The sequence below is a fragment of the Pocillopora damicornis genome, chromosome 1, assembly GCF_964200805.1.
Source record: "Pocillopora damicornis chromosome 1, jaPocDami1.2, whole genome shotgun sequence".
Lineage (NCBI taxonomy): Eukaryota > Metazoa > Cnidaria > Anthozoa > Scleractinia > Pocilloporidae > Pocillopora > Pocillopora damicornis.
In genome coordinates this window covers 5,933,960-5,946,327 of record NC_142670.1, presented here as the reverse complement: position 1 = coordinate 5,946,327, position 12,368 = coordinate 5,933,960, and the positions used below count along the sequence as shown (strand labels likewise).

Below are 12,368 nucleotides of genomic sequence, written 5' to 3'. Positions count from 1 at the left end.
GTCAGTATCTAAGAAGGGAGGGGTATCTAAGAAATTGCGCTCCTATTCTCCCCTAACCCAACATTAACCCTAACTTGTTATCAGTTGACTGTTGTTGGGTTTGGGGAGGGGTAGGTGGCAATTGTTCAGATACCGATATCGATCAATCAAACAAACAAAGGGACATACAGAAGAAGGTGGATTTGTTGTTTCAGGATCCATCCTGACGAGAACGACGAGCCAAGCAGTTTACGAAAATCACAACGGCAACGGGAACAACACGAAACAAAACGTTTCAACCTACGTTTTGAACCACAACCCAATGTAATCCCAACATGAAGTCTTCAAGTCTATGAATAATTATTATGATAATCAATCAGATATTATCTTCTTTTTCTCCAGTTCATTTTATGGTGCATGAATGTTAAAAACGGAACTACACTGCCTCACCTGTTCCTGGCATTTCCATCAACAAATGAAGGATGACTGTAGAAGAGAAAATGAGCTAATAAAGTGATTATTATCTCAAGAATAACATTTAAAACGATGAAAAAGTTTATTAGATCTCGAGTTAGACAAGTACTGATGCATTTTATTTGCTACATGCCCTTTAGCATCTACCCATGACCTTTATTACCTTCCCAAGGGAGCAGACGGATAAATTTTAAAAAATGTAGCATCTCCACAATTTACCGACCAGCTAAACAAAACTTTCCACATGTGCAACTTTGAATGTCAACATTTCGCGAATATCCTTCGAAAAACTTTTTTACACGGGCTATTCAGAGTGCAACCAAACTATATAACAATGAAAAGGATGTAAAATGCGAAATTAAAAAAAAAGATGTTTCGTTTTAGCTCGCAACAATTCGAAACGGACGATGCTTTATTAAGCGAATTGATCAGGTATCAAGTCTGACCGCTCAAATAAAACTTCTGCTCAATTTTCCATATTCTTGTGATCGGGTGTTACTAAACTATGAATCAGCAGACCGCGGAACCTCCACCATATATTTTCTATGAAAGAAGGGCAATGAGATAAGTTTAAAGTTTGCTTTCGGGTACAAAGAAGAATAATTTGAAAGAGAAGTATGTTTTAATTGTCCATGACTGAACAACAATTTGAAAGCTCTAACAGTTTGGGTACCTCGATATCTGCTATAAGGGGTTCCATTGCTGAATTTTAATACGTAAAAAATAATTAATTTTAAGGGTTACTTAATTATTTTTCTGTGAATGCACTTCACTTTAACCCCTCAGCTTATTCAGAATATCAGCTATCGAAGTTCATGATTACTAATGGTGTTTGAATTTACGATAAGAAAGGAAAAAGTACACCAATTCGACCATTTTTTTCCAAATACCTGATCAAATGTTAAACTTTGCATCTGTCTAACCTAATGCCATTTTAAGTGGACCCTGATGGTTAAGTTCGATCTCTTGTCTAAGCACGTCCAACGTTCAGCAGCTATCTGAAGTCGAGACGTTTTTCCCTTTTCACATCTTGTCATAGTGGTATAAAACGATAGCAACTAAGCTATTGCGTCCCTGTTATCCTAAATATGGCTGCCAAAGCTGTTGTGCAGACAGCCATGACGCAAACAACATGACCACAGCATGAATGTCTCGCGTGTGCTTGTTGATCTTTAATTGCTTTGCGCTATATGGAATGTAAAAGGCTTACGGTATCCAATTTATAAGAAATCCTTCTCTGAATATGAACTAAGAGGTTAATGCGAACATCTTTAGAATCTGATTTGTTTTGTTTTAATCAACAGTGCCAAATAATCGCCACCTGACATTTTTTTTTCGGTTTTGTTTTGCCAAATTTCACAGGATGTTCAAAAATCGATACAAATGTTTCGCAAATGGAAAGTCAAGATATAATTAGTTGGTACTTACCTAGCGCACAACTTTTTATAAAAAGTTTTGCTCTCTTTTTCGGATTTAGTTATACTCATCACGGAATTTGATAGCTACCGCACAACAAACAGGAATAACTAGCGTCGTACTTACCCAGCACACAACATGTTAATAGAGTTTTGAAAATTTCGCCGGATTCAGTTCCATTCATCATCCACTTTATCATGGCCACGATATGCAAAGGTTTCTGTTAAAAGGTATCGTTACACTAATAATTGATTCACCCCGCTTGAGAGTTGCGGATATACGGCATCCTTATAAAACTCTTTCGTACGAGTTAGAGTTTAATGCAAATTATGATCTCTGATAGCTTGTTCATGACGTTTGTCTCCTTTTTTTTTTCCCGTCATAGACGGATCAATAGACAAAGAGCAGCTCGCAACAGATGTGGAGCATTGTTTTTCTTAATACAATCGAAAAACTTCACGGTATTAAATTACTTTTTATCATTCCAATTTTAGAAAGAAGTAGCTCAAAAATAGTTCATGTTAAGAATGGTTATTTCTTTATTAGTTCCGCTAAATGAAAGTTGTCGTCAATCAACTTCTGTTTTATCAATCGGCAGCTAAAGCTAGCATGCCATCTGTTCGTACGTATAAATGGAAATGATTATCATTTATTCGTCTCGCCTATGACATGCTGCCGTTTCAGTTGGTGGGTGTAATTATTTCGCAGGCCTTCAACTTTGATGGATTAGCTCAATCATGTGTTAATAGCATGTATTACTATTTTTACAGCACGGCAAACTCCGAGTCAAAGGATTCCTTCTCGGTTTTCTTAGATCGTGAGTTCGATGTGAGTTTAGGTAAAGTTGATCGTTAATTGATCAGAAAACCAACGGAGACTAACGGCCATAGTTTAGTGTTCAGCCTACAAAACAACTCTCCCATGCAAAAACGTCATGCAGACCATCTCTTTTGTGTCCAGATGTTTGAATTCCAACATTGTAGAAGGAGCGGTGGGGTCAAAAGGCCTGAGTGGGAGACGTTCCTTGGTTATAGTGATGTGCCCTGTGGGCCAGACATTGTGCTCTCAAGTATCTCTCTGTGCTCACGGAATAATTGATTATTTATTCTGGAATATCCAATAGTCTTAGCTGCAATAAAGTTAATCAAACGAAGCTTCAAACTTTTTTGACATATCGCATTTGGGCGGTGTAAAGAGAAATGTACTCGTACATTCAAGAATATTCCTTTTTTTATCACTTCTTCCGTCTAAATCGTACACTTCTTCATCCATGCTGATTTATAACTAGGTATGACGTAGTCTAGCCTGTTGTAAACTGAGTTTGCACATCTACATGTTCAACTCCTTCTTTCGCTGGTTGAAATTCCTCTTCAATGTTAGCCTCTCCGTTATAGTGATATTTGAAAGCCACGCCCTTGGAAATATTCCGCATTTCTATCGCTGAGCTTTTTTCCTTTAAATTGTCTACTCTGTGTAAAAGTTCCTCAATCGCTGTTTAATGAAATTTGCGCAAGAGATTATAGGTTTATGCCATTTCCGGCTTACGTCGCCCCTATTGAATTCCAAATTATTCGATGTATTTTCGATTCAAAATGGTGCTCCCTATCTTAGCGATGCGGGAAAAAAACTGGCAAATGTAACTGATCAAAAACAACCCAATCATAAGGGTTTTTCTGTCCTTCTTAAATTAGCTGTTTATTTATTCAACCATTTGCGTATTCATCCATTTATTCATTAAGCAACAACTTTGAATGTCAATTTTATTTTTTTAATTTATTTTTTAATTTGATAAACATTTATTGAAGAAACATTTGTACAGAACGAAACTTACATTACATTACTGTACTTACATGACTCGACATCACTCTACTTATTACATTACTGTACTTACTGGATTAGTCACCGATGCTTATTTCTTACTTATACTAACAGTCACTTAGTAACAGTCACTTACACCGTAATGTAACTCGCATTACGTTACTAAACAGAACATGACTTACAATACATTATAATACTAAGAAAAAATCAGTCACTCCCGACAAGAACAACTACACCTGCTGCACGATTGAGTCCTTTTGTACAAAGTGTTCCAGATAATTCCGGAAGCTTACAACAACCATTTTAGTGGTGTTACACCATAGCTACGTAACCTAATAAAATTTTGCAGAAAAGTTCCTTTGTATGCATGTCAGCATGACTAAATATTCTAGAAATTTCTGGAAACTGATAGTTTCAGTGACTATTCATAGCTTATAGTTAAAAGTAATAACATGTTTGATAAGAAGTTTATAAACTAAGTAAGTGAAACAAAGCAGTCATCAGCATACGGAGCCATTAGGAATTTAAATTTATAGATTGGTCTATTTCGATGATTCTTGCCTGGAAATATACGATCGCCTAGAAAATAAACTTATTATCATAAAAATGATAGGTTTCAAAGACAACTAGTTGAATGCTCAAACAATAATGGAGAAACAGACCTCTTTTTACCTGCAGATCGTAACTCAGACCAATCGTAAGCGACTTATTGCTGTTAACTAAGTGATTGTTCTAAGTATTTGGTTGTTATTTCCGATTGGCTGAATCAAGTTATTTAACTCAAGTATAATTTCGATTCAAATTCAGCACATGACTGCAATTAAATTGCCCATACATTCCCAACCTCATTTGGATTGACCCGTGGGCTCTTCCTTGTGGAGTTGTCCTTTATAGAAGATGGAAAAACGATGTTCATCTTTCTTTTGAATCGCTCTCTGATCTGCAGATAGACGAGCAACACGAAATATGGTTCTTAGCACTCGAATATTTATTGAAACACTAAAACTTGATGATATAAAGTTAATAATCAGTTCAATGTTTTTTCTTACCTGAGTGTTTCGCATACAGTGTAGAGCAAAAATCAGGAAACCCTGCAGCATAAAAATGATTTCAAGATCAATAATTTTTACAATATGCAAACAAATTAGTCAAATATCTATCAAGGTTCCCAAGAGGAAGGAAAATTGCCCATCTTATAATTGAAAAAGAAGTCTGCCTTCTCTTGCATAGTTGACACCTCTTTGTTTTAAAAATTCCAAAGAAATGTAATCTGACCACACTAATGGTGTCTCACTTGGTCAGAAAGTAAAATAAATAATAGAGATTAATGTCTTTTTACAGTTACCATCGAACACTGACCTGAGTAGAGTTAAGTATGGTAAAGATGTAAGCGAAAGCTTTATGTACAGGCGAAAGGAGACCGAATAGCCACGTGACACCCAGCTGGGGAATCATCACCGCGCATGTTTTGATGCCAAGACTAGGAGTTAGAAATAAACATTATTTTACTTTCCTTTGACAATGAATTTTCATTGTTAGATATGTTGATGCCTTACTGATTAAGGAACGAGAAAGCTAGGCAAATATAGCCCCACAGGAGGGCATGGCAATGTCTTCCACTATTTTTTTTAGTTTTATGCTGTGATTCTCACCGTATTTGCTGAAAATGGTGGTCTGCCCCTGTTGGTTGCAACAAATTGGTCATCTCCCTTATTACTCGTAAGAGTATCAAAATGTTGAGCTAAAATACACAAAAAAAAGTGATTATTTAGATATGGATGTCGAATAGCCAAAGTAGGGGAGGATCTTTGCCAAGGAAGTTATTAATTCGGTTACAAGCGTGGGATGAAGAGTAATTTGCAGGGAATAGAGCTCCCAACCGGGGGACCAAGGGGGACTACCGGGGGACTACTCTTCCTGCTCCTTTCGTATTTTTCATTGTTTTTTTTTTTTTTTTCATGAGTTATTTTTGCGTTGAAGGAAGGGGGAGAAGTTTTTTTTTCATACTGTGTAATAAAAGTTGGAGAATTTATGAAGCTATCTTATGCCTGTGAGGACATTGTCTCCACAGGTTTTTCTCGCTATTGAAGACTATCATTAGGTTAAAATTGACCAGCATCCCCGCAAACAGCGGCTACGTTCAAAGGTTTTTGTGAGTAAATAGGGAAAAGAAAATGATATATATTGTCTCGGGTTATATCATAAATACTTAATTCGTTAAGTACTTAATTAAGAGCAGAGAAAAAATTCTTTAGCAGCAACTAGTCCAGGGTATACCAATTACAGTCACCAACACTAATCATTAACTCACAACTTCAATAAAAGCCACAAAGGCGACGAATATCCAGATCAGGTTGTTAGTCGAGGAAAGCCAGCAACTAAACTCGAGGAAGTGAAACACAAGAAAGAAACACAAATTGTCAGAAAATAAAATGATACCGATTTCAAACTATATCCAAAAACAAAACAAAGAATTAAATGCAACAAATTAAAAGGAGAAGAGCAAGAAGAAACCCTTGAATTTTTTTCTTACTATTTATCACTCGTATAGCTTTGTAACCCTTCTTTTCCAGCAGCGATGCCAAGTGAAATGGCCACCATGATCACTGGAAGACCTACCCATAAAGAAAGGAAGGAAATCAAAACATTTGACTGCATGACAACACCAGCTTTGGCGATCTGAAAGCATGGTTACAGTTAACAGTGCATGTTTTAAAATAATAAACTTACCCCATGAGATGACGTGATACATGTACATTTTGGTGTTAATGTTGTAAACTTTCACAAGGAATGTAAATGTAAAACTGATGTAAAACTGATGAAAAAGTGCGTAGTACTGCACGGACTAAAATTGTGAAAACTCAATTCGTTCCTCGAACCGTTTCGTTAGAGAACTATAAAGTTCATTAGGAAATATTTACGAGTACGGTTAAAAATCTTGCATTTATGTGCATCGCAGACGATTGGCCAATTTTGAGCTCAGTGTACGGTATGAAGTAAGCGGAAAGTATTTCTAAGATTTGACAATTTTAGTTAGTAAAGTGTTACTCACCAATCTATTATTTAAGAAAAGTTTCAATAAACAGATCGAGAAGAACGGTTTCACAATTTGAAGGATTCCTATTCTCTCTTGTTGATTGTTTAAGAGAACGTTCAATTTCCTTCTCCACCAAACAAATTGAAAAAAAAAAACAGATGAATCGATGACATCTAACAATAACATTTCTGATAAGTTGGGTTAATAGCTGAGTTCTTACATCATGCCATAGGAAATTAAACAGCTCAGTGGGACAGTCAGCAAGTTAGTAAGTAACAGAGGAATAGACTTTGAAACTAAACAGGATTGAAGGCCGCAAACTCACCCATTTTGGGGGAAACGATCCTTTCTGAAAGCCTCATTCCTCTCAGGTGTCGGTTGCCGTAATTAAGAGCAAATTTCTCAACGGCCTCTGCCACCTCAAAGATGGATGTTTTCAGTGTTTTAACCTCTTCTATGCCGGCCTTGTCTTTTGTGACGTTCTTGATTTTTAAGGTGAAATCCTCAAACACAGTAACAGCCACCTACAATTACGTAAAATATTTCCAGGTCATTAAACAGGCAGTCTCATACTGTATATACAATTCATACTAAGGATCCAAATGGTGTCCAGGGTATTCATTGGCCAGAGAACTCTTTTGGGAGCCTGGATTATTTTTTAAGCTTCACCATTTTTACCTCATATGGCTTAATGGTGGTTTATCCTTAAAGGTCAGATATTTACTTTTTTATCGTTTAAAAACATATACCAAAGTTAAAAAGCCTTTAAGTCATATAGAATTAGATACCTGTAGGGAAGTCCTTCTGGTAATATTTATTCCGCCAAATTTTGAAACATACTCCTTTGCCTAAAATTAAAAATATTGTCGCTCACGTTTGTAAACAGAAGAGATCCTGAAAAACGGCATGCATAAAAACGGTAAATGACTATTTAGAGAACATACTAGCTGCTCAACTGGTGATGGCGATGGGGATGGTGATTGCGACGGCGACGGCGACGGCGACGGCGACGGCGACGGCGACGGCGACGGCGGTGGCGATGGTGATGGCGAGGGGAATGGCGATGACGAGGGCGATGGTCGTGGCGACGGCGACGACGATGGCGGTGCCGATGGTGATGGTGAGGTTGCTATTCTGGGTGATAGTAAAGGCGACGAAGTTACTGAAGATATTGAGGAATCTTTAAAGAAAAATGTTAATCAAGACCACATCATACAAAAAAGTTGCCTTACTATTACACTGCGAGGGCAAAACTGCGGACGGAAAGGGGAGTAACAAAATGGCCGCTAATAACGTTCAAAACTCTTAAATGCACTCGATTTTTTATTAGCTACACAAAAAGCTCCTATTGTTTCTTTGGCATTGTATTCATCTTTGGCACACGTCTTGTGTGATTATTGCTTAGATAGGGCCGTAGGATGTTTTCGAAAACTACACACCAAAATACTAGAGAATGAAACATATTCTGTAGACTTTTCCTAGTATTATAACATAGCAAGTAAATTTGTCTAATCAAATCCAATTGCGCGAACGAACTTCATATTCCTATTGTGCACGCTCATGACGTCAGCAAACAAATCCCTCGGGAAAATACATTTTCCACTCAAGAAGCTAGAGTTGCTCTCGGCTACGCCTCGAGCAACTCTTACGCATCTTTCGTGCTCTCCAAACTTCCCGCGTGCTTCATATCTCGATGAACGCACGCTAACGTATGAACCAATTTTTAATTGACTATCTTTTAGACAAGAAAGTGCATCTAAGCCCTTTGAGGATATATGAGAACTGAGGTAATCCTTACCAACCTCGTTATAGAGTAATGGTTGCTGAGTCGATCGAAATGTCCGCCATATTCGAATTAGATGCACGATGGTCAGTTTATTATGTTGACTGCACATTTTGCATTGCATTGAAATTAGCCCTTACAACTTCACAGTTCAAACGATCGGATATTAAAATATAACACAGTAGACTTAAAATTGATTCCTCTATCCGAAGAACAAATAAGTCTGCAAGTCTGTTGTATTTGTTTTAGAAAACGATAATTGGCATGGTTCTTAACCAACATGAGTCACGAACTCTTCACAAAAAGATAACGCTCTTCACATCATCACGCGTTATCATTTAACAAAGCAATTGGACTGATAATTCTTTGCAATTGGTATTCGCCATCAGTTTCATAACTGTTGTTATTCGTAAAAGTGATTGTAACAGAACCATCTGTAACTTTCCCCTGTTCACAAGGTTAAAGTTAGACATGTATATCGTGAAAACGTTCATTGAGATTGTTTCAAAAATATTTCAATTTACGCAAAGGTTAGTGTAAACTTGATTTTGACTGTGTGAGGGTTTTTATAATTTCTCTCGAGAATACCACAAACGTTAGCAAATAATATTTTATATTGCCCTTAAGCGCTTCTAGTGCCTTTGAGTTTACTCAAAATAACATAAAAAAATAAAAATAAAAGCAACAACAACAACATATCAACTCACCCTTGGGGATCTCACAAATATAAGCGTGCGGTTTTTTCCAACTTTCATTATTACATTGGCTTCCAAACACGCCCCGTTCACCATTACGGAACCTCTTGTACATGAAAGCGGCGTCGTGTTCACCACTTGGCTCCCCTTGTCCCCATTTGGAAATAGTCAGCGGTCTTCCACTCACCCAGGTCCAATTCCTGGCCCTTTTTCTTAAACCAATTCTCCATTTATTTTCATTGTTCGTAGTATTTCGCCTTTGAATTTCGTCATTAATTAAACTCCATTCTTCTTGGGTTTCAAAGGAAACTAGGTCCCCTCCTAGACTTGAGCAAGTGTGTCTGCCCCAGTACCAGGACTCTCCATCCACCGAAATTATGTACCAAGAGTTTTTAAAAGTTATATTTGGGCATTCTACATGATGATGAAGATGAAAACAAAAATACCAATTATCCTAATGATGATACACAAAGTGATGATTATAATAGCATTGATAACATGAAAAGATTATAATCACAATCACAACAAAGGAAAAAATGAATGAGACAGAAAATGTGACTCATTCCCCAATTAATTCCTTTTTCTTTTTTTTTTTTTACATCATATGTCTTTGTTTGATCAGTGTCAATCAATACTATACATCTTTCTTCACTACGGCGTCCGCCACCCTGGCCTGCTTTTGTGGATTAGTTAACTTCACTTCAGCTAAGATTATGATTATAAGGTTATTTGTGAATTCATGTAATTTTGGTGGTCGAGCTTTTGAATATTAATTAGTTCCTCGTTGAGCTGACACCTTCCCCACTCCGCCCCCTACTCTTCCTCCTCTATCTAATCAGACTTAAAAAACGTAAAATTAAATGTGAATGCAGGTTCCCATAAATGTGCAACTGGAGATACGCATTTAACCGTATACAGTTGTTACGGGCAAAGAGCAAAACTTTAAAGTGCACGCGACAGTCTCAAAAGATTATCTGGGGAATGATAATCAATAGGGACATGAAAATTAAAGATAAATTAATTAGGGTTAGAGCAGTTTAGAATTTAAAGTCAGTCTTGCAATTAAAATAGGTTGTTCAAACCCGTGATGCCTCCTCCTTAAAGTGACATTTCCTAGATTTGCCTGAATTCCTGAGGTCAAGTCTAACCATGACTTAAAAGCTACCAGCAATACCTTTCAGGTTATCGCTTACAATTCTGACACGCTTTTTCCGATAACCTTTCTCAAAAGAACTGCATTTATTATTTGTTTTTCTCAGAGGGCACGGTAACGGATCCTGGAATCTTATTGGTAATTCGGTGCGGGTTTTCCTATCTCTGCCCACGGGCACGGTATCGCTTGAGCGAGCCGCCGATTACATCTCAAGCTTTGTTGCCATTTTTCATAAATTTATTTCGTTTTGCCGGCTGGACAGTATATTTAAGCAAATCGTTGTGGAGCAAATCAAGCCGATTGATAACATTAATTCTTTGTTTCTATCTCTTAGATCACTTTGTTTGCCTGTAAAAAGAATTGGCTTTGAGATGAATATTGGTAGCAAATATGTCATTAGATGAGTTAACGCGCGGCCTAAAAGCCGCTTGTAATTAACCTAAACCTTACCAGAAAGCTAAAACGTGAGGTATTTCTTTTCAATTGAATTCATTAATGGTAATTTTATTCATTATGTATCTGAATTCTCTCAAATAATTTGTTCCTCGGAGAACAGTGAGCGAGGTCTTCTATACTTCAAATACGCTTTCGGTGAGTCTTTGCAAGTCCGTTCAAAGTGGACATTGGTACCGGAAATTTTGCAACAGTAAACAAAAGAATTCAACGAGAAAAAGCTACTTTAAAATTCCCCTTTTCATGAAAGACCAGTTCCACAAGAAAACTACCACACTTACAGAGAGAAACAAGAAACAAGAAAACTACCGCACTTACAGCCCTAACTCATTAGGGCTCTTAAGGAAAACATTTCGTTAATTTCAAGGGAAAAAAACTGTTATTCACCAGCCTAGGTCGGTCCGTATTGGGAAAAACTGTGCAATTTATCTGAACTACCGGTGCTCAAGACCTTGGGCACAGTGTTACCCAATACAGACCTTCCAGCCGGTGAATAACATATTGATGACTTGTACAAGAAACACACACCCGAACACACAAAAATAAAAGTACTTCGATGTGTTATGTACAAAACATCAAGCATACACAGAATATTTCACGGGCAGCGTGTTCAACTACTTGTGCGCGCCTAAAAGTTCATTCATCGCTCACACGTACAAGTTAGGTGGGCTGAGTATATTCTGTGAACAATGTTTTTTTTACTTTTAAGAAGCAAGAGCAATATTCATGACACACGTGCAAGACTGCTAATGTTTCAGCACATTATATGCTTTATGGTTGAAATGTGATCTTACCTCCTGGCATCTCGCAAATGTAGGCATCTCCTCTATCATTCCGAGGGATACCATTAAAGAGGCTTCCATTCATGGATATTTCCGCCCTTTCGTCGTTCACATTTGGTTCAGAATCTCGCCATTTCGAAATATTCAGCTGTTCTCCACTCTTCCATATCCAAACCCCATCTTTCTTCTCCAAACCAATGAGCCACGCATCAAAAGTCGAAGTATCCCAACTACCACGCTTCTGAATCTCATGATTGATAAACTGCCATTCTTCCTCAGTCTCGATGGAGACTAAATAACCTCCCAAGATGGAGCAGAGTTCTTTGTTATGAAACCTGTAAATTTTGCCTTTCGAAAATATGTAAGAGGAGTTTTTGAAACAGGTTGGTTGGCACTCTATAAGAAGAAAATAAATGAATAAATAAATAAACGTAAAAATGTATACTGATGATAACAACAGTGAAAGCGATAATGATAAAGACGAGAAGGCCTATTTTATATTATTAATTTTAATAACAAACGATGGGCATCAAAACCCTCTACATCAATGAAGCAAATATTAGAATTAGGCTAGGTTTTAAAAGTGGATCTTGGAGAGATCAGGGTAATAGCACCGTTATTCTTTGACTTTTTGTTTTGCTTTCCAACTCACGTTTTGAATCGCAATCCAATGTAACTTTAACTGGAAGTCTATAACTAATTGACACGATAATTTATCAGGTATTATCTTTTTTTTCCCGTCCATTTAAAGCAACATAAATATTAAATCGGAATGAAG

The 12,368-nt window shown here is 37.1% G+C and overlaps 3 protein-coding genes across 3 annotated transcripts in view; 1 reads left to right on the top strand and 2 right to left on the bottom strand.

Moving 5' to 3' along the window:
• Positions 1-12,368, top strand: part of LOC149051579 (replication factor C subunit 1-like) — a 65,473-nt gene that overhangs the window by 27,771 nt on the left and 25,334 nt on the right. The window lies entirely within an intron of this gene.
• LOC149051583 (adhesion G protein-coupled receptor D1-like) lies at positions 3,616-6,472 on the bottom strand. Its single transcript, XM_089185523.1, has 7 exons — positions 6,418-6,472; positions 6,221-6,302; positions 5,999-6,065; positions 5,340-5,428; positions 5,047-5,167; positions 4,737-4,778; positions 3,616-4,627 (listed from the first exon to the last, which is right to left on the bottom strand). The coding sequence occupies exons 1-7, from the start codon at positions 6,443-6,445 to the stop codon at positions 4,508-4,510; spliced, it is 549 nt and encodes a 182-aa protein (XP_089041649.1). The 5' UTR covers positions 6,446-6,472; the 3' UTR covers positions 3,616-4,507.
• LOC149051582 (macrophage mannose receptor 1-like) lies at positions 6,601-12,335 on the bottom strand. The gene is made up of 6 exons (XM_089199821.1): positions 12,239-12,335; positions 11,603-11,986; positions 9,215-9,616; positions 7,669-7,904; positions 7,513-7,572; positions 6,601-7,248 (listed from the first exon to the last, which is right to left on the bottom strand). The coding sequence occupies exons 1-6, from the start codon at positions 12,333-12,335 to the stop codon at positions 7,021-7,023; spliced, it is 1,407 nt and encodes a 468-aa protein (XP_089055947.1). The 3' UTR covers positions 6,601-7,020.

Coding starts and splice junctions, on each gene's coding strand:
- LOC149051583 (XM_089185523.1), bottom strand. CDS start 6,445: ATGTACATGTATCACGTCATCTCATGGG. Junction 6,303..6,417: donor GTATCACGTCATCTCATGGG/GTAAGTTTATTA, acceptor CTTTATGGGTAG/GTCTTCCAGTGATCATGGTG. Junction 4,779..5,046: donor CCATACTTAACTCTACTCAG/GTCAGTGTTCGA, acceptor TTTATGCTGCAG/GGTTTCCTGATTTTTGCTCT.
- LOC149051582 (XM_089199821.1), bottom strand. CDS start 12,335: ATGGACGGGAAAAAAAAGATAATACCTGATAAATTATCGTGTCAATTA. Junction 7,905..9,214: donor TATTTGTGAGATCCCCAAGG/GTGAGTTGATAT, acceptor TTTTCTTTAAAG/ATTCCTCAATATCTTCAGTA. Junction 7,573..7,668: donor CATCACCAGTTGAGCAGCTA/GTATGTTCTCTA, acceptor TTTTAATTTTAG/GCAAAGGAGTATGTTTCAAA.